Raw genomic sequence first — 23,962 nt, forward strand, 5'->3', positions numbered from 1 at the left:
CAGAAGGTCAAAATGCTTTAGTGTGAGGCAGTTGTAGGTCACCAAACATTTTGATGTAGCATAGCCACTAATGTTGATGCACAAAATTATTGGGTATTACAATCCCATCAACAGATATGAGATCCAATGCATGGACAATTTAAGCAGCTTGCTGAAAGGCACTGGTGAAGCAAGTTCCTTCATATGTGACTAACATATGACTGTCAGGGGACAGTGGTTTCTTAGACCATGAAGTAGTACTCCCATCTAAAAATGTACAGAAAATGTGAAAACATGCCAAAAGGGACATCTGCACAAGAATTCATTGTTTGCAGTTTTTACTAATGCCAGGAGTGGGAGATTCACAACTCTGCTGTGGCTGCTTCATAACCTCCCGCTGAGTTCTCGTCTGCCTTCATGGGTTGTACCAACCATCAGCCCACCAGGCCTTTTTTTCCTCATGCCTTCCTTTCTGTTTACGTCAACTACTGGACATTGCAGTTGTGATGATCTTTCAAAGCAAGGAGTGTAAAGCTAGGTCTTAGTCTCCTCTAAATGATTACCTGGACAGTCCGGCTACATAAGCTTGTGTTTCATGTCAGGAAAAAAACCTGTTACCAGTGGGGTCTGCTGACATTTTTGTCACTAGAATTTTAAACTAAAGATTCCCCACTCTAAGTCTAGGAACAAAAAGAGGGGCAAGAAATGTAGATTTCAAAACTGAAAAGCAAACGTGATGCCTAACAGCCAAAATAAAGCCTCTGTAGCTCAATTCTGTTGAATGGCCTTTCCATTTCTGTAGCAAAGGACTACAGAAAGAAGTGAAAACTGTTGAAATGCTACCTATAGAACACATATAATGCCAAAAGTCCCAAACGGAAGTAGAAAAGTACAAAATGTTGCAGACAAGTGTTCTTTAAATAGTCCCACTTGAAATCACATTATGCATCAAGCTGCTTGACACCTGTGGGAAAATATTTACTGCTAAAATAGTGAAAGAAAAATAAACCTTAGTAACACATTATCTTTATTATGTTCCAAACAATTCAAAATATGCTTTACAAGGGGTTTTGATTACTGCAAGGGACAAGGACTGGGGAGAGTACTAACACAAAGCGTGTTTATGGCCTTGCTGATTACTTGCTTCTCACCACAAGCTTGAAAGTACAAAGGCACATCCTCACTGTCTGGGTAAATGATTTGCTGACAAATGCTATACATACGCATGTATATAGAGGAACATATTGAAAAAAATCCTTCACAAATGCAGTTGGTCTGTGAAGTGGGTTCATGCACCAATGAACAATGCAGGAAAACTGGAGAGCCCCTCCAGCAGGGGGGCGAGTAGATCAGCAAAAATGATTAGAGGTTTAAAATGTATGACCTACTTGTGAAAGGCCAAAGCTGCTATTTGTTGTAAAAATTGACAGACTAACAGGGCTTCAATCAAGAGCCCCTAATGTAGAAACAAAGGACAAATAATGTTCACATGCTCCAGTTTGGGCAAGACATCCTACCTCACCTTCCATACGCAAAACCATTAAGTTCACCTGTTTTAATTTTCCACTAACCCCCACTTCTATAAGAAAGGCGCATACAATTGTTTTCCTTGTACACTGGAGCAAGAATGTGAGAGAAATAATCTACAGGCTCTCCATAGTCAAAGTATTTTAAGGACATTCAGAAAAAGATTTTTCTTTCACCATTTACATGAATTTGTTCTGACTTTCCAGAAAGGACTGGGCTAGAACTGGTGGATTTCTGGTGAACCCTTTGGGCTTTAAATTTCCTGCTGTGTGGCAATACAGAGCAGGTATTTTTATAACCAAATGTAGATCTGAACTCTGTAGGAAGTCATTCCTCTGAAAGTAAAACATTTTTAATTGGCTCTTAAAAATTCAAGTGGCATGATTATTTTGAGTGGAAGTCTTTCCAATTAATTTTTATAAAACAGGACAGCATGTGGCTGCTGCCTGAACAGAGCAGCTGTTAGTATTTAATACTTGTGTATTCCTTTGTTTTCTCCGGAACTGTGTGCATATGTTTGGCCATTAGCACATTCTGGGAAAAAAAATTCCAACACTAAAAAGCTGTTATTTAGCATTCTTTATATAGCAAAAATTATACACCTTTATATGCTTCAGTAAAAATAGCTCTGTGTGACTGAATATCAGTTTATCCCAACATATGACTGATTATACATTGGGCTCAGAGCAACAATGTGTGGATAAAAATAAACATTATCCAATACAAGCAAATATGAAAAAAAAAAATTACCCTTACTTGCTCTGTCTCATCTTTCATCCTCCTTTTTGAACTTCCAAAAACTTTACCAGCTCTGACCAAGGCATCTCTGTCATTGCTCTGTGCAGAAATGACACAGCACAGTCTGTCTTGCAGTCCAAATGAGAGCAGTCACAAATCAGTGCTCAAGAGACCAGGACTAAAAGATCAGTCACCTTCTATCCGATAGCTCACCATACACAAAAGGCTTCCTGGGAAAAAAAAAAAAAAAAAAAAAAAAAAAGGCAGAGAAAAGAGAAATCTTATGAGAGGAAGGAGTAGTTGATTCTGAAGTAAGGTCCACTGCAAAGAAATAGCGGTTATTCTTATTGTTATTATGGTAACTCTCTTTAATTAAAATAAAGGGTCAAAGGACTCATTTTCAGCATCCTTGGAGTACTTTGGATGAAGAGACTCACTGAGCCTGTTCTGTTTTCAGGGTATGTATGCATATTCCTTGTCTATTGACAGAACAGACAAATCGTTTCATGTGTGTGTCCTCAGGCAGGGTTTAGCCCTCAAAAGGACAATGCATATTAATCGGGAAATGTCAAGAGCCAGCTCTGAAGATTAGCTTGGCTTTGTAGTATTGCTTAGTTGCTGTGCTGTATGGAAAATGCATGGTGATAACCGATGCAGAGCTTGTCACTCATAAATATTTAAGTGACCAGACACAATAGACAGGCATCTTTATTGTTCAAGATCAGAGGTACAGTGTGAGGCACAAAGCACAGGAGTAAGTGACTTTAGCCACTTTAAAAGTACATTTCCTTAGAAATGTACTTGTGAACTTAATTTTTTTTTCCTCCCATATTCAGAAAGGGAAGACCCCCAATTTATATATTCACTCACCATTACTGGCAGTCACTGACACAGACAAGCCCCCTCTGATGGTTTGGAGAAGATTGCTGTACTCTGGATTGCAACACCCCTTCACAGCCAACAATGGGACTGCATTTGATATTGTACTAGAATAGCAAATCCTCAAAAAGGAGTTCTAAATTACAGAAGCAGATTCTGCAGTTTACGTCTGAGATTCAAAAAGTGTGGGAGATGTCTTCCTGATTTTAATAATTATTTCCAGCATGTTACATTCACACACAGTCACATTTTCTGAAAAAAAACTTAATTTCATCCTGAAGGATTTTTCTTTTCTCTACTGTGTAGAGATGTGCAGTGATTAAAACTTAAATGCTGATTGTCCAGTATTCTAAATCAACTGCTGAAATTTCATTGCCGTCTTAAAAACTGCAAATTGTACCAGGCTTATTGAGGTATTCCAGGACAGAGGTAGAATTCTAGAACAATATAGGTAAAGGGAAACCCAGCAAAATCAGATTTAGGGCACTCTGAGACAGAAACAAGGGGTTAGGTTGCTGCATCCAGACACAGTAGAGAAGAGCCCTGAGACAAGTGGGACCTAAATTACAGACTATGAAAATGATATTAAAGGAAATGCAAATGCAGGCCTGCCCTTGGTTTTAACTCTTTTCTCTCTGATGCTTTAGATAAATCAACATGCTTTTCTGTGATAATTTTTTTCCTGCTACTTCAACTTCTGCTATTCTTTGTTGTTTATGAGTAGAGCTAAATTCCAGTTAGACTGTGGAGGAAAAATATCAATATTTTTTACTCAGGGACCAGTGTGTGATGACTAACAGGACTTCTCCCTGTCAGAAACTCAAAGACAGGGCAGAAGCTTGGAAAGCTTGTCAAAGGGAAGAGCAGTTGAGTATTCAAAGGTGCAGGCTATCTTGAACTACAACAACAGCGTTGTGCAAAGGGGCTGTAACACCACCACATTCTGTATCCCATAGAGGCTGTGAATATTGTAACCACTTCCATTTATCTAACAGCTTCTGGGAAGCTAGAGTAAAGGTCTTGGAAATTTCAGGCCAGTTTATTTATTGAAAGTACAATTCTTGCTCACCAATAACTTCACTGTCCTTGAATAATTACAAATCTGTTGCCTCAACCTTTTTTTTTGAGAGGTAACAGGCCACAGCAGCACAGGTTATTCAACACTGCCCTGCAGGGAGCTGTGAGGTGAGGGAAAAGCTAGCCACCGACTGACCCCTCTGCTGAAATTGTTGGCTGATGACTGCCTATTTTGCTGATGATAGCATGCTACCAGGAATTAAAAAAACAAACAAACACCAAAAACCTCAAGAAAGATGCTTAGAGTGCTGTTACACTGCAAAGTCAATGCCAGCTTTGATTGGCACGTACAAGTCATCCATGTAGTCCTGTTCACTGTGGTTTCCTCGCTCCCTTGGCCATTTTTAGCAGGATGAATCAGCGGTACCACATCCTTCATGAGAATCAAACTAATTGTAACCCATCACAAGACCTCATCTGCTGTTACACGGCACGGAGACCTACAGCTCTGCTGACTTCCAATCCAATTCTGCAGGAAAACGAGGTTACAGTGCAGATCACAACAACATAGGCACTATAAAACTGCTGCTGCTCAGCTCATGAAGTCAAACTGCACATGTCAACTTCCCTCATTAAGGAAGGTGTGTTCAGTGTGTTACTTTTCTCCTTGAACAGCTAAAGTGCAGTTTCATTCTGCCATTTTTTTTTCCTGTTCACTTATAACTGTGTTTCTGTAGAGTTGATTCAGCTATTCACATCTTGAGTTTGAGAATTAATATCTAGCCACCGGGTACTTATAAAAGCATTTGTTACAGAAGATAAATTATCAGTGCCAGCCCTCAGCAAGGTCTACAGCAACTGGGTACTAGAAAGAAGATCTCAGAAGAATTCTAGCTTCTTGTGCATGGGACCCAAACCTGCAGGAAGCACACAGTCCTGCTACACTATTACTCAAATACAGGGGTAAGGAAATAGGAGTGCAGCATTGGAGAAATGGAGTAGGTGCTGCACAAACGACTTGGCTCTTTGCTGCTCCTCAGAAATAGTACTTGGAGGTGGGAGTTAGCCTATGACAAGTTTTCCGGGAATCCACAAGAAGATTCATTGCCTCTTGATTGATTACATCTGCCAAAGGGAAAGGATATAATAAACTGCTCCATCATTAACCCCTGCCCACAGAATCCTGCCTGGCAGATAATATTGCAGGAGTAATTGTTTTCATTTGGAATGCAGTGTCTTGAAACAGTGTAACCTGCAAGAATAAGGAATAAGGGCGGTACAACTGCAATCTGAAATTTCCTTTTAGTGAGGCTGCTTGCATTTCTGGAGTCCAAATTTCACAAATAACCTGTAAACACACTGGAGAACACGCTGTTCCCTAGTCATGCTGTGCTGATTTTCTAGAAGCCCTTTAGGATTTCTAGGCTGTGTAGATCATGCTGCTTTGGAGATGTGCATTGTAACTAAAGATGTGTCCTCTTTAAACACCCGCTAAGTGTCCAGCCCTGCTCAGTAACAGAGGGGCTGGCAATCAGCCAAAGGGTGCGATTCACACCTGACAGATTGCAGAGGCCTCCTGGCATTAGGCAATCCACACTTTCCAAGAACTGTTGTTTTAAGAAGTTATTGGTACAAAGTATTTCCCGAGGGGGTGGTAGCAATTCCCACAAGGCATGTATGGAAATATGGCAACTTGATTCACAGGAAGACAGACGTTTTGCTTGACAGGGAAAAGGGGTCGCTACTAAAAGCAGTGTTTGGTCCCATTCCTTTGTATGCTATGAAGGGGAAGTGGGGGAAGTCTGAGTCTTAAATTTTTCTCAAGAGCAGCTGTAGCACCCTTCTAGCTGCCAGGAAGCAAGAACAGGTTGTTGGTATTAGCCTTCTGTGCACCTAAATTTAAGCAGAGCAATGAAAGCCTCTTCTTGCAAAGAAGGATGGAAACAACATGGGTGTATTTTCAGTGCCCAGGTACTTGGCCATTTTGGGTTGGAACAGATATATTTACACAAGTGTACTTTCTCACCCATCCTGTGCTTGGAAACGCCTGTCAGACTAGCTTGTATCTGAACCAAACTTGCAAATACTGATTTTTGCTGTCAGCACGACAGGTAAGTTCACATTGCTAATCATAAAGGTGTGTGTCAAGAGGTAGGGAGCAAATTCCTAGAAACCTTTGTTTCCCAGACTTGCACTGGGGAGGTCACAAAGTCAGCATTGTATGAAAGAGGAACTTTTACTCTCTGTTCTAGAGACTGCAGTCACTGAATAAAACCACTAATAAAAACAAAGAAAAAAGAACAATCAATTCTCTGGAAATGGAAAGCCACATTATCTGTCAGAGAAGGACTTTGGACTTTTTCACACTCTAGGGCTGGCTGCAGCCCCAGCTGCTACAACCCACCCATTAAAAACCGCAGTGGATTTTGCAGGAAGCCACAGGATTGTGGAGGGCAGGAGGGTGGGTGGCAGCCACCTTTGCCTGTGTGGTACCTGACAGCAAAGCAAGGTGAGGTGTGAGCATGGGGAGGGAAGGGCGGCACATGGAGGCAGGGGCAGCTCCCCACATGGATACCCCTAAGCCAGGCATCAGTGCCTGCCTCTCTCCTGCTGGTGCTCACTGTGCCATCCCCAGAGCTGGGGGTACAGCAGCCACAGGCAGAATTAGCAGTGCCCTGGCAGCCAGGAGGGCCAGCCATGTCCTGGGGGCATCAGGCACAGCATTGCCAGCCGGGCAAAGGAGGGGACTGTCCTGCTCTGCGCTGCACTGGGGCAGCCTCACCTCGAGTGCTGAAGGCAGTTTTGGGTGCCAAAATATAAGAAAGACATTAAGCTATTAGAGAGTGTTGGAAGGAGGGCAACAAAGATGGCGAAGGGTGTGAAGGAGAAGCCCTGTGAGGAGCAGCTGAAGTCACTTCACTGGTTCAGCCTGGAGGAGACTGAGGGGTGGCCTCATCACAGTCTTCAACATCCTTGTGAGGGGAAGCAGAGGGGCAGATAATGATCTCTTCTCTGTGGTGACCAGTGACAGGACTCGAGGGAATGAACCTGTGTCAGGGGAGGTTTAGGTTGGATATTATAATAAACAATTCTGCACTGAAAGAGTGATTAGGCATGGAATCCTCTGCACAGGGAGGCGGTGGAGTCACCACTGTCCTTGGATGTGTTTAAAAAAATATTGGACACAGTGCTACGGTTTAGTTGATGAGGAGGTGTTAGGCCGTAGGTTGGACCTGATGATCTCAAAGGTCTTGACCAACCTAGTTCATTCTGTGATTTTGCGGAAAGGTTCTTCACCCACAGGGTGTTTGAGCACTGGAACAGGCTCTCCAGGGAAGCCGTCACAGCACAAAGCCTGTCAGAGTTCAACGAGCCTTTGGACAATGCCCTCAAGTACATAGTGAGATTTCTGGGGTGTCGGTGCAGGGACGGGAGCTGAACTCGAAGACCCTCGTGGATCCCTTCCACACCACGACAGCGTGTGTGAAACCGGCTCTGCGGTCAGGGCCGCCAGCGCAGCCCCGCCCCAGCAGGAGCCGCCCCGCAGCCGCTGCGCCCCCGGCCCCGGCCCCGCGCCTGCGCGGCCTCGTGGCGGCGCCTGCGCGCTGGGGCGCGGGGCAGGCGCCAGCGCTTTCGGCGCGTTTGCGGGTGCGGAGCGGCTGCGGCAGCACGGAGTTCGCGCCTCCGCGGGTACCGGGCGCTCCCGGCTCGTCCCGCAGGCACGCCGAGCCAGCACCCGGCTGCCCCGGGAAGGAGTGGGCGGGCGGGTAGGCAGTTGGGTACGTAGGTAGGTACGTAGGTAGTAAGGTAGGGGAGGGTCAGCTGGGTCCCGCTGCCTCCTCATCGTCATGGCCGGCTCGGAGCAGCGGGAGGACGGGGAAGCGCCGCTGCCCATCGAGGATTCGGAGCTGGCGCTGGCCGGCATCAACATGCTGCTGAACAACGGCTTCCGCGAGTCCGACCAGCTCTTCAAGAAATACAGGTCAGTCCCGGCCGCCCCTCCGCCGCCCGCTAGCCGGGCCCCTTCCCGCGGCACGGCTCCCTCCGCCCCCGCGGGCGGGAGGTGAGCGGGCGGCGGGGCGCGCAGGGGGCCCTGGCGCCGGCAGCCTCGCCCTGCCCGGCCCTCGGAGCGGGAAGGGTCGGTGCTGCCTGTCGCTGCCTCGGTCAGCGCTCTCATGGCGAAGGGACCCGCGTGTTTCACAGAATCACAGAGTGGGTCGGGTTGGAAGGGGCCGCGGTGGGTCATCGGTCCAACCACCCAGCTCAAGCAGGGTCATCCTAGAGCACATGGCACAAGATTGTCCTCAGACCGTTCTTGAATATCTCCAGTGAGGGAGACTCCACAAGCTCTCTGAGCAGTCTGTTGACATGCAGGGTCACCCACCCATACAGTAAAGAAGCTCCTCTTCATGTTCAGGTGGAACTTCTGTGCATCAGTTTCTGCCCGTTGCCTCTTGCCCTCCTACTGCTTAGAACCACCGAGGAGAACCTGGCTCCATCCTCTTGACACCCTCCCTTTAGATATTTGTACACATGGACGGGGTCATCTCTTCTCGAGGCTGAATAGGCCCAACTCCCTCAGCCTTTGTTCGTAAGGGAGGTGTTCCAGTCCCGCAATCATCCTCGTTGCCCTCTGCTAGACCCGCTTGAGGAGCTCCATAGCTCCTCTGTACACGGGGAGCTAGAACAGGGCACTTCAGATGTGCCCTGACTTCACCAGGGCTGAGTAGAGGGGCATGATCACATCCTTCAACCTCTGGCACTGTTCTCCCTAATGCATCCTAGGATTCTCTTGGCCTTCTTGGCCACAAGGGCTCGGGGGTGGTGTGTGGGTGGTGTCTGGCGCCTTGGAGGGGTGGAGGAGGGCTGAGCAGGGGTCCCTCGGTAGCGCTGTCTGCATTTGGCTGTCGTGTATGTGTAAACACACGTGTGGCTGGAGATATGTCCTGGGGGGTTTTCGCTCTGGTGCTCCTGTGCGGTCTTCAGCGCACAAAATAGATGGCAACAAAAGGTCTGTGAGTGCTGCTGTGATTATCTTTGGGCTGTAAGATTATGTTCATAATCCCCACATACATTATGTCTGGGTTTCTGCATTAAGTAGGCATCTGGTAGGAGCAGCATTAGTGCAGCTGTGTAAGTCAGGCTTAAAGAAGAGGTTACCCCTACCTGTCCTTGCTTCTTTTCTTGAGGCTAATGTCTTCCACTCGAGCCTGAGCTGCTGTAATTGTGCATACGTTCTAAATAATTAATATGCACTATAGTGCTGTTGTCTGTATGATTAAAAAAAGACTTTGGTTGACTTAAAATAGAACTTCATAGTGATGATGTACTTATGTATTTAAATCTTGTTTACAGAAAGGATGGTTGGAAGTGGAGTGCAGGGATTGAGACACATTAAGAACATTCCCCTTAATAACAACAGCTTTATTGTGTACCTGCAACAGGTTAATATTAAATGTGTCATTTTGTCTCCAGAATATACTGCTATGTTACACAAAATACTGTTCTATGGAAGTAACTGGAATATTGCAGGTGACAAGCAAGGTCCAGTTCTGCATTCCTCACATGCATAAGCATGAAGTCCACCTCTTAACCCAGCACTGCCAAGACCACCACTAAACCCTGTCTGTAATTGCCATGTCTAGGTCATGTGAAGTTGCACCCTATGAGTTACTTCTTGAGTATTTCTTTCTTTTGAAGCCCTCAGTTGTTCTGTGTATCTAAGGAACCTGTTGGTTTTGGTTGCATGCTTTTGTGTTGTGTAATTTTTTTAAGGTGCCAGTTAAGGAACACTCAGTGTTGTTTCCTCTCCTCCACTTTTGCTTGTGCTGTGCCATTGCTTTCTCCTAGTAGTGTGAATCTGGAAGTAGTCTAGGAATTGTAAATGCTTCTTACATTTTAAACGAGTACTAGGGAGTAAAATTGTTAAGATTCCTGTTCTCAAAATGCAGTTTAATCCTCCCTTGAAAGGGTGAATAATAACTTCTTCTGCAAACTTCTCTTGGTTATCTAGAAGGTTTTATTACTAAAGATATCTTAAATGCAGAAACTTGCCTATCTTTTCTGCCAGGTGCAGGCTTTTCTTTGTTTGATTTTATCAAGAAATGCCTCTTGAGTTCAGTGTACTTTCTGATTGTGGCTTTTAAACACCCCCTGCAAGGAGTAGGTAGGAATCCCTTCATAAGATTAATAGTTTGTGGTTCATAAATGGATAATTGCTGTCTTGGGCTGGAGATTTTCAGAGTAATTTAAAAACTTTGTCCTTCATTCCAAAATTTGTAGCATGTTTCCTCTTGCTGTGAACTAATAAACCCTTATTGAATTGCAGATTAACTGTATGAAAATTTGGATTTCACATAGGAGAGAAGATGCAGCAAATTAAGCTCAACTTCCTATAAACCTGAATTCTGGAGACATTTGCAGTGAGGGCCACTTGTTTTTCCCAAGAGTTTTTGGTTCTGTGCTTGTCTTGAATGTGCTCTTTTGCAAGGACTTAAGCAGTGCTGTTATTTGTTTGTTTGCATGCAGTCTTAATCAGTGTATTTTTGTAGGTGTGTGCTTGGAATTATGCAATAGAACCTATCCTAAATGGGGCTGGTAAGCCAAATGGGGAGAATTTAGAAGCTCTCTATAATGTAATATCAGTGTTTGTAATTAATGATACTAGTGGTCAAAGATGTCTGATGGCATGCAGTTTTTTAAATTGATGAGTGTGTGTTGTCTGTATTTCAGGTGACCTTTCTTGTAGAAAGTGTTAATTCTAAACTACTGCCTGTGCAGGTAGTTCAGCTCTGTTTCAGAAGCTAAATAGTTATTAATGAATTGTAGAAGTGGAGAATGGGGATACTCAGCAAAACTTCTGGTTTAGTAGCCACATCACTTAAACTATATAAAACTATTTCTCAGAAACTGTTGGTTTTGATTCTGCTTTTTGTTACTTCGATTTTAAATTCGTTTGCCCCCTGAAAGGTCTTGTGAAGAATTCAAATTAATGCTTCTGTCTTTATGGGACAATAGGCAAGCTTGTCTCTAAAACAGGCAGTATGTATTTTTCTTTGCTCTTCTGCTTTTTTGCATCTTCCAGAAAGTATTGAGTATTGAACCAGAGTATTCTTTTTCCTCTTGTAGCTTTGTGGATTTCTAAGCATATAAGAAAGAAACTGTCAAAAGAAAGCTGACTGCTGAGCCTAAAATCAGTTATATTTGAAAGCTGGTCATATTGCAGTCCTTGAGGAGACCAGGCTTGGAATTGCAGCTGTGTTTCGTACACATATCCACACCAGTAAAGTCGTGCCTATTAAGAGTGGTGGTACTTTGAAGTTATGTGCCACAGAACCATTATTTCTGCATTGGACATGGGAGAATGGTGTTTTGTATCCCAGTGGTTACAGCTCATATACATATCTTTAGAGGATCTGAAGAAGATGAATATTCAGTTGTGTGCCAGACACAATATGTAGTTGGAACTGCGTTGACTATCACACTAAAGCACTTAATGATTTGTCAGGTGTTGTTTGGGAGTATTGTTGTTTTAAATTTTACTTGAGGGAAAATAGTAGAGCGTGAAATATCATCTACATGTAGCATGTATATCTGCATATGCTTTTTCACAAGTTTTTTTTTTTAGAAATCCAGATCCTTACCTGCTGGTTGTGATGACATTCTGATCATGAACCAAATACCAAACACAGTGGATGTGGTATTTTTGTAGACAGCACCACTGTCCTTAGTGCTTGTAGCCATACTAGGTTCCCTCAGTGCTAACTCATATTTGAAACTGTCAGATATCAGTCTTTGTATTCAGCTTGAACAGTGCTGACTCTGTCCTAGTTCTCATCACTAAACTTTTGAGTATCTATGGAAGCTGCAAGAGGTATGGAGGTTAACCAAGGACATAGTGAAGATGGTTTGGTGAACCACCCTGACTAGAAAGAACTAGACAGAAAGAAAGAAAGCTAGACTGGAAAGAAGACTGAACTTCTTTCCAGTCACTAGAAAGAAACTGAACTGGAATATTCTCTTTTCCCTTGTAGCTTTGTGGATTTCTAGACATATAAGAAGGCAAGAAACTGTCAAAATAACTTTTTTTTTTTTTTTTGCTGATTCTTCACTTCTTAAGAGCATTTGCAATTCAAAAATGATTAAAAAACTTCCTCCAGCTAAGAGAAGACTGCGTTAAATAAAGCCAGGAGTTTTTCACTGAATGTTGACTCACAACATAAATTGTCAAATCATAGAGTATTCTGAGTTAGAAGGGACTCATCAGGATCAATGATTTGAACTCCTGGCCCTGCACAGGACAATTCCAAGAATCACCCTGTGTGCCTGTGATCATTGTCCAAAACACTTTTTGAACTTTGTCAGAACTTTGCTGCGACCACTTCACTGAGGAGCCTGTTCTAGTGCTCGAGCACCCTCTGGGTGAAAAACCTTTTCCTATAACTAACCTAAAGCTCCTGACACAGCTTTTTGCCATTCCCTTGAGTCGTGTCGCTGGTGTTAAGTGAGAAGAGATCAGTGTCTGCCCCTCCTCTTTCCCTCAAGTTGTAGGCTGCAGTAAGGTCTCGTCTCTGTCTTCTCCAGTCTGGAGAAGCCAAGTGACCTCAGCCGCTCATACGACTTCCCCTCAACGCCCTTCATCACCACCTTTGTGGCCCTCCTTTGGATGCTCTCTGATGGCCTGGTGTCATATTGTGGTGCCTAAAACTGCACAGAACATGAACTGAGGCTGCCCCAGTGCTGAGCAGACAATTGCATCCTTTCACTGGATGACAGCTCTGTGCCTGATGCACCCCAGGACACATGGTTGGCCCTCCTGGCTGCCAGGGCATAAATCATAAAATCAGGGCTATTATCTCTCAAGAAATCCTGCAATCTTCTGTCTCCTATTTGACTCTGTGTGAATGATTCCAACATCTGAGAAGGCTTGGTAATGTTTCCAACTTCCATCTTAATGGAAGGAGAAATGGTACAAAATGACAAATGAAATGTATACAGTAAGGTCATATCCACAGAAAAAATTGAAGATTGTATAGAGAAATGTGATTATAAGACAAAATGTGTAAAGATTTAAAGCATGAGGCTAGTGTAGAAAAACGTGACGTTCAGCCTGCTAGGGTAAAGCAGAACTGGAAGAACTAGAAGCTGGTGCAAATGGGAAAAGGCTTACTATGGTTGCTTAAACAACCTGAAATTAATTTAAAGGTAACATGCTACATCAGGTGTATTAATAGACACACAAACTTAGTAATGGACCAGAAGTCTATTATGTATAGGTATTTGAACCTCATATTACCACCTTAAAATGCTCTGTGGCCCAAAATACTTTTGACCCAAATGCAAGTTGAGGCAACGTGACATTAGCCAGCATTGATCATTAGATAGATTGTGACCCATGTACGGGCTGTCTAACCACTGCTGAAATTCTTGCTTATATACCTCAGCAAAGGAACCTTAAGAGCAAAAATGAAGCGATTTAGTAGCTGCTGCAATAGCTTCCCTAAAGATAAATTCAGCAGAGCGGGAGCTGACGTCACTTGGTTGGGCAAAGGATGATAGCATCTGGATTGGCAGCGTGAGAATAAATCGTGAGTGCCCTGCTAGCGACCCTGTGTGCTTTTGTTTGTTGCAGCCATGGGCAGAGGAGCAGCTGCTAGATGGACGTATAGAAAAGGGAATTATTTGTAAGGGAAGTGATTTTTAGTAGCAGTATTCTAAATGTGTACCCCAGGTGAGATTTCATTGCTCAGTGCTAGGCAGAGTAATAATAATAATGATGCACATGAAACCAGCATCAGTTTTCTGGCTATTTGGATAGATTAGAAATATTTTAAGCATTCTGCAGTTTAAGTCTTTCAAGAGCTGAGTACGCAGAGATGATCACATTGAGTGTGACACTCAGTTTTGTGGCCTTCATGACAGAGACAGGTGTTGCTGCCAGAGGAAGTGGCAGAAAGGGTAGAGGGAGGTTGAGAGATCTGTTTGTCATATGGAGCAGTATCTGGTGGCTAGAAGTCCAAGGGAAGATGTCAGAAAGCTAAACTAAAATCTGGGTTTATAACTCAGAGGTTAGAAGTCAGGTTTGGAGATGGCAGAAGAGGTGTGATAGTAAGCAGATCTTACTAAATTAATTCTGTGAAAGATGCAAATGCTTTAAAGACTTTTTACTTGTGTTAGTGCACCCACTCATTGATCTGCTGCTTCTGGTAGAATATTTCACGCTGTTGTGATAGAGAGATACGTTTTTGTTTTAATCTACTTCAGGATTTTCGAGGTGTTAAAGTTACATGATATCAGTTAAGCTGTTGTAGTTGGTTGTGGAAAGTGAATTTGGTTGGAAAAAAAGGTTTTACTTAAGTCTCCAATTCTGATGGATTTAGAAAGTGCAAGTGGAGAGTTGGTACAAATCTGCTGATATAACTAGCTTGTCTCTCACCTTTGTAACTAGTTTTCAAATTAAAGTTACAATTTAAATTTCTTCTAATCTCAAGTGTTTTAATGTTGTGTGTCTAAAGTTCACAGCCTGAAGTTAGAGCAAAACAATCTCCTGTTAATTTGCAGGACAAAACAAATCGGATAAAAACTGGATCGAGCTGGGCCACAGAATTTTTATATTCTTAAATTTCTCTTTTGCTTGTGTATTTCTAGTAAAAATAGAATTGTATGCTAAGGGTTCATTTAACAAAACAAATTTGGGCTGATTATGAAATGTAAACTAAGCCTAGATCTGATATTTGCAGTTCTCAATGTGATTTAATACTGTAATGCTTCCATGACACTTTTATTACCATGTGTATTTCATTTACCAGTATTGAATGAGAGGTGTACATACGTGGCTCTGTCATGTTTGTAGTCTCACAAACAATTTCTTAAACACATTTTAAAATAATCTGTGATGGAATAATGACCAAAGGATTTGTATGTTGTTGCAGTGAATTCCTTACCTTTCTATTTACATATTTTTATTCCTTGTTTTAAAATATTCAGTTCCTGCTTCTATATTTATCTGTGAACTTAGATGAATTGTGCCATTTTGCTTTATTCTCTCACTTTGTGGACAAAACTGATTTGTTTTGTTTCAACCTGAGCATCACTCTTAAGCATGATGGCTGGAATTCTTGATGGACTGTGGTTAAAGTAGCAATGACCAGAAAAAGAGTGAGGAAGTGTTGGCAAGTTAATTACACTACTCTAAATTTAAACTTGAGCTAGGCTGTAGTAGATTTAGAAGCTGATGTGAAGAAGTGAAATACTGTCTTGGAAATAGCTGTTATATTATATTATATTATATTATATTATAATATTATATATATTTTATAATATTATATTATAAAAAATATATATTGCTATAAATATATATTGCTATAAAATTTGGCAAATCAATGAGGGTTTTCTGGGAGAAACAGTGTCTTGTGTAATGCTAGTTTATATGTCTAGAAGAAAGTTCTACTTCAGTGCTTTTAAGTTTTTGACTTAAGTTTAGTTACACATGCCAACTTTATTGGCATGTAGGACCTTTTACTGTGGTGTCTTGCACTAATGGTGTTAATAACAGTTTCTTATAAAAAAGATACCTTCCCAGTCCTAGTTTCCAGGTGAAGTGCAAACAGTGTTTTACAACTGTCTTGGAAATAGCTGTAGAAAAAAAAAAAGAAAATACTGAGAAGTAATTGATTTTTTGTTTTTGTGTGCTTCACTTCTGTTGTATTTTTTAATTGTGAAGCTGGGCTGTATTATTTCAGCATTGTTAAACCAAAGCTTAAGACCCCTGAATGTTATCATCATGTATGAAAATGGGGCACAGTAAACACTTTTCTTCTGAAAGTGCATTAATACTTTAAATATATATTGCTATAAAATATATATTATTTATATATTATATTATATTATAATATTATATATATTTTATAATATTATATTATAAAAAATATATATTGCTATAAATATATATTGCTATAAAATTTGGCAAATCAATGAGGGTTTTCTGGGAGAAACAGTGTCTTGTGTAATGCTAGTTTATATGTCTAGAAGAAAGTTCTACTTCAGTGCTTTTAAGTTTTTGACTTAAGTTTAGTTACACATGCCAACTTTATTGGCATGCAGGACCTTTTACTGTGGTGTCTTGCACTAATGGTGTTAATAACAGTTTCTTATAAAAAAGATACGTTCCCAGTCCTAGTTTCCAGGTGAAGTGCAAACAGTGTTTTACAAAATATGTCTGGAGCCTGATTTTTTTTTTCCTTTCATCTTTGAGCTAATTAAAAGTCTTGAGATTTTTCTTTACTTAATGGAGGTTATTGCTTTCAAAGTCGTGAGGACCACTTGGGTAGTGCAGTGTCCCAGTGTTAATTTGTATTCGGTTCCATAGCTCCCGTCAGCATTGATGCAGCCTTTGGTTTGCTGTTAGTATCTTCTCAAGTGCTGCCTCATTTTTTTGTTTCTTAACCCCTTTAGAGTTGTCTGTCAAATAGGATGAAGCTTTATGTCTGAAGCTGAAGGTCACTTACAAGGAGCTTGAGCTTTTTGTGGGATTGTGTTTTTCCCAGAAACCTACTGTCATCATTAGTCACACCTCAGTTTTTACTGGAACAGTACTGTGCCATTTGAAACTTTTCCTAGCTCTCAAGGAAAAGATGACCTTATCTGTTGAAGAATGTATCAGTCAACGTAATACTCACAAAGACGGAGCACATGTTTGTTATTTAAAATTGTATTTTAAACACTGAAATTACCTTACTAAATGATCTTCCATAAAGCTGCAATTACAGTTTCTGCCCAGTGACTATGTAGGAATGTGCTAGAAGTGTTCCTTATTTTCCTTAGTGATGACACAAACTCTGTGTGGGGGACTCCTACAGTAAAGTTTTGATGTTTTGATTGCCAGACTCCATGGTCTCAACAGAACCATCTCCCAGACACAGGATAATATTATGCATCATGTTTCCTTGCTTCAGGGTCCTTTTGTGCTGCAGCCCATATGTGCTGTAATGGCAATGCTTTTTATAGATTGAGTGAGTGAAAGTTAAAAAGAACTGATCTGTGACATTTACCTCATGTATTATAGCTACTGATAATTTCAGAATGGAATAATAAAGTGGCTCTTGATATTTTTGTTGTTTCATCTTTGATCCTGGGAGATGAATTGGAAACAGAAATAGCAGTGAGTGTCAAGAGTGCAAGTGTGAAGCAGTTTTGAAAGGTCAGTTGAAAAAGATAAGTATGTACTTGGGGGAAAAAACTCAGCTGTACTCAGACAAATATACATTGGAATACTTGGGCAAATTTTCATTGCTTCAGTATATTTTGTACTCTTTATAGAACAGTTGGCTCTCAACTGTAGTTAACTGTCTCAGTTTTTAACATTACTTTAGCATTTTTAACCCCCCAGAGCTATTTGTGTTCTGTGTACATAGGTCTGAGGAAACACAAAAACGAAACATTTGCTTTATTTCTGAGCTTCTTTGAAACGTGATATAAATGCAGCTTCATACTTACAGACATAAAAACAATCCGTGTGATGTTGTGCTGATCTGTTCTGCAGTTTTAGATGAGTTGGATGTTGACAATGCAGGTGTGACCTTGAAATGTGTGGTGAAGGTTGTGCTGGGAGTATGGTGGTAGGAATGGCTGCTGGATGGTCCCACACACCTCATGAGCTGGGAAAGGGATTATGAGGGAGCCGTGTGCCCTCTGGAGCAGGAGTTGATGCTGAAAGTGCCAGCTGCAGCAAGTGCAGTTTATGTGGCTGATTGCTGCTGCCCTGTGTTAGACAGCTGCTGGGAGAACACAGTCCAGGTACTGAGAAGCAGAGACATTTACTGGCAGCTGTTCTTTGTTGCTTGCTAACAAAGGGGGAAGTACCCAACCTATTTTTCCTTTGGAAAAATGTGACAAGTTGTATTGATCTTACATTTAGGTCTATGTACAGAATTGAGCAGTATATATAAAAAGGGAAGGTTTTTCCTGTTACAACATGCTTTGTTTGTTTTCCTTGTTTTTCTTTCTCATTATTCTTGTTCATGGTCTTGCTTTTAGGTATTTATGCTAAATCAAAAGTGAGAAAAGGTCTGTTTGGGGGGAACATTGCTGACTGCTTCTTTTTAAAAAAAACAAAACACCAAACAGCTAAACTACTCTTGTTTTGTATAATATGGGTTCACTACTGGAAATTTATGTTTTAGCAACATACTCTGCTTTAATATAATGCTTGTAGAATAAAGTTGAAAACAAATTGGGTGCTTTACTGTAGCAGTATGTGTTTCTGTAGCCCAAATTATACTTCTCAAATTCTGGAAGTCTGTGTTTTTATATAACCTGGCAGCTCACCACTGAACAATGTGAATCGCTGGTACCATTGAGGTCCTGATGTTTAAATTTTTTAAAATGCCTATGTGGCATTACTGTAGCCTCATGAAACCTGTCTGATGTATTACCATGGCTTTGGTTGCCTGAATTTTTTGATCTAGCTGTGATTTCACCCTTTGGGAATAGCTGTGTGAACAGAATAGGTTGAATCATCTTAAAGCTGATCTGCACAGGGTAGAAATATATGGATTCTGAGCTTGAAACAAAACAGCTACAAAACTGTAAGCCTGTTAAGAACCTTGTATTACAGCAACTTCATTATGTAGTAGATACATTGTTTTAGTGGGTAGGTTAACTTAAATTAATAGAAGTAGTTGGAAATGGGACTCTCCTAATAAAACCAGTTAACATTTGTCTTCTAGGACAAAATTGTAGTGGTGGATCACAAGAGGAGAGTAGAATTGGCAGATTTTTCATTTTCTGTAGCTTTTTCTTTTGACCTGAACTGAATGTGTTTTGCTGGCAGTGGTTTCTCTTTAAAATAGCTGTATCGTAATACCTGCAAAATTATTTTGTAAGATATATTCAATATAGTAAAATATATGAAGCTTTTGGTTTTCTGTTTCCATTGTGTTTTGCAGCTATTTTTGTAACTTGATGCAAAACACCCACCAAGACTTATTTAAAAACATACAAACTAAACCCAAGGAATTCAATATGGATCTTTATTACAGGAAATATGTACAAATATAGTAACTGTTTTTTGTTTTCTTTACAGAAACCATAGCCCATTAATGAGTTTTGGAGCCAGTTTTGTCAGTTTTTTGGTGAGTAGATGAGCGCAGAGAGTATACGTCTCTTGGGGTTCGTTGCTGAATGTGCATGCATATGTTCAAAACACTCTAATTTTTTTTCTTTTTCTGAGACTAATTTTTCCAAATTTATAGATTAAACATAGCTAGAGAACAAGGCATTATGCAATGTAAAGCTTGTTTACTCATGTGGTTTAAATAGAAAGTAAAGGTTCTGCAATTCAGCTTCTTAAATGTATTAAATATTTATGTGTTCCATTAACAGAGCCATAATAAAAAGTTCTCTTAAGTGAGCAGTGGAGTTATTTATTTATTTGATTAAAATAAAACTCATGAATGCCTGTTTTTCTGGTAGCTTTTGCTGTTGAAGATTTCTCCATCCGTACTTCTGGGTTAAAGTTGTTAATTCAATCCATTCACATTGCTTCCATTTTGGATAGATGAGAACTGGGAATATGGATTTACTAAAAAGTCATAATGAACAAGTTAGGTTTGTTAAATGCTTTTTTATATAACATACTAGGAATTATAATGCCATGTATAAAAACTGAGCAGGTGTATTAGAAGGTGTTTGGATCTTGTTTTTTAGACTGTCTTTATTCTGACTTTGCTGCTTCATCTTAGATCTCACCAGAAATTATCTATGGTAATACTCTTTTGAAAGACAGAATTTACTATAATATGCCAAAAATACATTATTTGTGAATGAAATAAATATGAATTCTCTCTAGTATACAATATGGAAAAATACACTGGTTAGGAAAACTCCTGGGGCATATGCTTCCTTTTAAGTCAGTGGGGAGGAGAAAGGAAAGAGAGAATCTCTCAGGCTTGCTTATCTGATGTGCTGAACCAGTGCAGCATCAGAGGATTTTGAAAGTATCTTGCTTAGCTGCTGTTCTAAATATAGCAGCAGCACTTGGTGTGCCTGTGTCATTCAGAGCTTTTGTTTAATAAGCTCCAAGAAAAGAAGTTACTTGTCCTGAAATTTTTTTCAGTTGGTTCAGGAGTAGTTGGAGTCAGATGTGGTTTCTTTTTCTCTCTTTACCTATGGAGGGACTATGGCTGTTATTTTGAAGAATTTAATAGCTGTTTGTTGTTACTGACTTTGAAGGCCTGTTGTTTATATGAATGAATAAAACCAGATACCTGCACAGATGCAAATCATGCCTTACATAACAAAAATTAAAAATGAATGTACATATGAATGAATAAAACCAGATACCTGCACAGATGCAAATCATAACAAAAATTAAAAATGAATGTATAGGATTTTTTTTTTCTGCTTAAAGTAATCTGACAGTGCATTCACTTTGACTGTATATGAAGGGCTAAGATGGAGATTTTCCCTTAGTATGTTCTGAGTTCATTGTCTTGAGATTTTGGTAAAGATCTCAATTTTCTGGTTCAGTGTTTCTGTGTTAGAAGTACTGGCACTGATGTACGTGTATTACTACTTCAGTTTAAAAAGTTTTATTGTCCAGTTTTTATGAAAATTTAACTATCCCACAGTTTTTGTAGAAATAAAAGTATTTGTGGTTTTTATCATTCAAATGTGCCATTCATTGGTTTTTTGATAGAATGCCATGATGACATTTGAAGAGGAGAAAATGCAACTGGCATGTGATGACTTAAAGGCTACAGAGAAACTTTGTGAAAGTGAAGAAGCTGGAGTTATAGAAACAATCAAGAATAAAATTAAAAAGAATGTAAGAACATAATTTGTGTATTGAATAAATTTTTCTGGAAACTTTCTTTCTGTCCTCTTTTTATCTTGAAAAGATGATTTTTGGTATGTGAAGAGCCATTGAGATTAATAATAAATTTGGAAATTCAGTCAAATATTTTACTTAGATTTCCTAATTGTTCTAAAATACATAGTCTCAGGTGAGTAAAGTGTCTTCTAAAGTGTCAGGTTTTGTGGATGTTAGTAATTGTTTCCTGAACATGCAGAATTTGTGACCTACTAAAATTATATTAGGAAGCTTGTAGCCTGTCTAATTCAGGCTAACTTTAATTCATCCATGCTCTAGTAATGTTCAAAAGTTGTGACGTTGAGGCTGCAGATTGCTGTGAGCCAGGCATATTCCTAGGGAATTTTCCTTCCTTTTTTAGATTTTTCATTGTAAATAATAAAGGAAGAATAAAGCATGGAGATTCAGAACAAGTTAAAGTAGTTGTATAGAAGCACCAGTGAGCAGCCTGCCAAGTGTGACACAGCAGAAAAAAAAAGCCATTTCTCTTCAGTGTTTAGTTTGCTAGGTGAAAAGTGTTGAACCTGTTGTACTTAACTCTCTGCTCTTAAGAGGCACTGTATTTACCCTGCCACTTGTCATCCACCCTTTTCTGTGCTCTTTCTGTCTAATATCTGTTAATTGCATGTCTTATGCATTTAGTAATAAGTAAATAAAATTTAAATGTGTTCTGACAATTTGTAGAGCCTTGGGGAAAATAACTGGTAGTGTATGTGTGAAATTTCTCGGTTAAGTAGGATTTTGCTTGATAATCTGAGAAATTTTAGTGTAGTTTTGAACTTCAAAATGCTGAGTTATTTTAGTAGCAATACTACCAATTTCGGTAAATTTTGGGTTTTTTAATTGCTCAGATTTAGACAAGTATTATGTATTATCTTCATTAATATTTTACTGTGCTCTGTGTTTGTATATTCCAAACAGGTTGATGGACGAAAATCTACTCTATCCATGGTAGATCGTCTACAAAGACAAATAATTGTAGCAGACTGTCAAGTCTACTTGGCTGTGCTCTCGTTTGTAAAACAAGAGTTATCAGGTGTGCTGTGGCTTTCATGTTTAGATATATTTTAGCATGTCTTTTTTATAAAACTTGGTCATAAAATCATCATATGACGTTCAGTAAAAATAATTGTTTCGTAAGCACAGTTCCATTTGAAACATTCCAAGACTGGTACACTTACAGAGGTGTTCTGCCTTTGTGTAGGTAGTGGTGAAAAATGAGATGGATTGCTGCAAATTAGGGCTTTTTTTCTTTTTCCATACCAATAATTATATTCAATTGGTTCTCCTTAGAGAAGTTACATGTTATCGTAGAGGTGTTGGAGGAGTTAGGACGGAGCTGAGTAGCATCTGTGTGCTTTGTGGCCTGCAAGATAAAAGAGGCTATTAAATCCAGGCCACTGGGAAAATCCTGATGCTCCATATGTATTCTGTTCATGACAATTCAGGGAGGTGACAAAGTGTCAATGAAAGCAATTTTAAATGAATGTGCTGAACATGGAACTGCTGAATCAGTTCTTAGTCTCTGGTCACCAGAGAGCGTCCTTGCATGCCAAACAGGGTAATCCTGTCGTGTTGGATACAAACCCTTCTTTCAACTGCAGAGCTGTTTCTGATGTTTCCTTACATTCCTGCATTTCTTGCACAATCTGAAAATGTGCTTTTATCGGTAGGTTTAAAGATACTGTGGTCAAGGTCATATAGAAAGTGGGAGCATACCTCACGTTTCTACCAAATCAGTGAAGACCAAGAGATGGCAGACAGACTAAACTCCACTGATCAGCTGAAAAGAAATGAGGAAATAGCATTCAGATTATTTAAAATAAAACTTAAAATTTTCAGTCAAGGATATAATGCTTTCTGTGATGTACAGACTTGTTTTATTCCAAGCTATGGCATCAAGAATATGTTTGGTTCTTGTCAGCAGAAATTCAGGAGATATTTCTGTCTACTTTGTGTTGTGCTGCCGAAGAGTTTTCTTGCTATTTTTGATGCAGTTCTGGGTTTTTGTTTCTGGTAGTTATTTTTTCCCTCCCTCTTGAAGCTTTTTTCCCTTGTTTCAGTATGTATTCTGCAGCTGCATAACTGGGTTGGATGCTGTAACTGAAGGTGGTGTCTGTTCCCTTTCTCTCTTGTCTGCAGCTCAGAGAAAAGTGGGTAGTAGAGAATTGCAGAACATGCTATATATTTGGGTTATTCTACTAAGCAAAAAATATACCTGAAGTCTTTAGTTAAAATTCCAAGCAGCTAAATGCTACCTCAGTGACTGCTAGTTACTGACATTGCTGAGCTATTGGATCCATTATTTTGTGTTTTAAAGTAAATTATCTTTCTGCTTATGTATATACATTCTTTGGGGTATTTTTTCATATTTCTGCACAGAAATAGCAGCCAGATTAATGAAATGAGTGTAATTTCACATAAAAAACCCCCAGGAGACAAATATTTTTTGATCAGTGGATGGGAGAAAAATTCCTTGTGTTTTTCTTCCTGGAACAGTTTGACAAGAAGCATATGATGCCACGCAAGTTGGTTTCTCACATGCTTAACACATTTTATATTTTCTTTTCCACCCTCGTGGATGTATTAGAAATAGTTTCATCATAAAGTTGTTGGCAGACCAAATGACATTAGCTTCTCCTGGCAATACTGAGCTACCTTCTCTTAGTATTTACCACAGCTGACATGAGTCTGACTGCTTTCATGTTGGGAAATCAACTCAGTGATTTGACCGGATTTAACTTTTATATTTGAAAAGTCAGAAATTCCTTGTTTTAATTGTTTAGATTGTTTTATATTGGTGTATCCTTATAATATAAATTATGGTTATGCTGTGTTAGTGGGCTGTTCATGACAGCACACCAGTGGAAGCAAAGTGTAAAACTACTTTTTTTTCCACCATACCATATCTTTTCCATTTCATGCTTGCATTGGAACACAGTGGTTAGCTCT

At 40.1% G+C, this 23,962-nt stretch overlaps 1 protein-coding gene across 1 annotated transcript in view; it reads left to right on the forward strand.

Annotated features, from left to right (window-relative positions):
* The first annotated feature begins 7,770 nt into the window (after nt 1-7,770).
* The window catches only part of TTC39C (tetratricopeptide repeat domain 39C), a 37,284-nt gene continuing 21,092 nt past the window's right edge, over nt 7,771-23,962 (forward strand). Inside the window, exons 1-4 of the mRNA XM_041477760.1 lie at nt 7,771-8,122; nt 19,223-19,271; nt 20,837-20,965; nt 21,932-22,046. Coding sequence (XP_041333694.1) covers nt 7,989-8,122; nt 19,223-19,271; nt 20,837-20,965; nt 21,932-22,046 — 427 coding nt within the window. The 5' untranslated portion in view covers nt 7,771-7,988. The remainder of the gene's footprint in view (nt 8,123-19,222; nt 19,272-20,836; nt 20,966-21,931; nt 22,047-23,962) is intronic.

This window comes from Pyrgilauda ruficollis, unplaced genomic scaffold (genome assembly GCF_017590135.1).
Source record: "Pyrgilauda ruficollis isolate IOZ18807 unplaced genomic scaffold, ASM1759013v1 scaffold41, whole genome shotgun sequence".
Taxonomy (NCBI): Eukaryota; Metazoa; Chordata; class Aves; order Passeriformes; family Passeridae; genus Pyrgilauda; species Pyrgilauda ruficollis.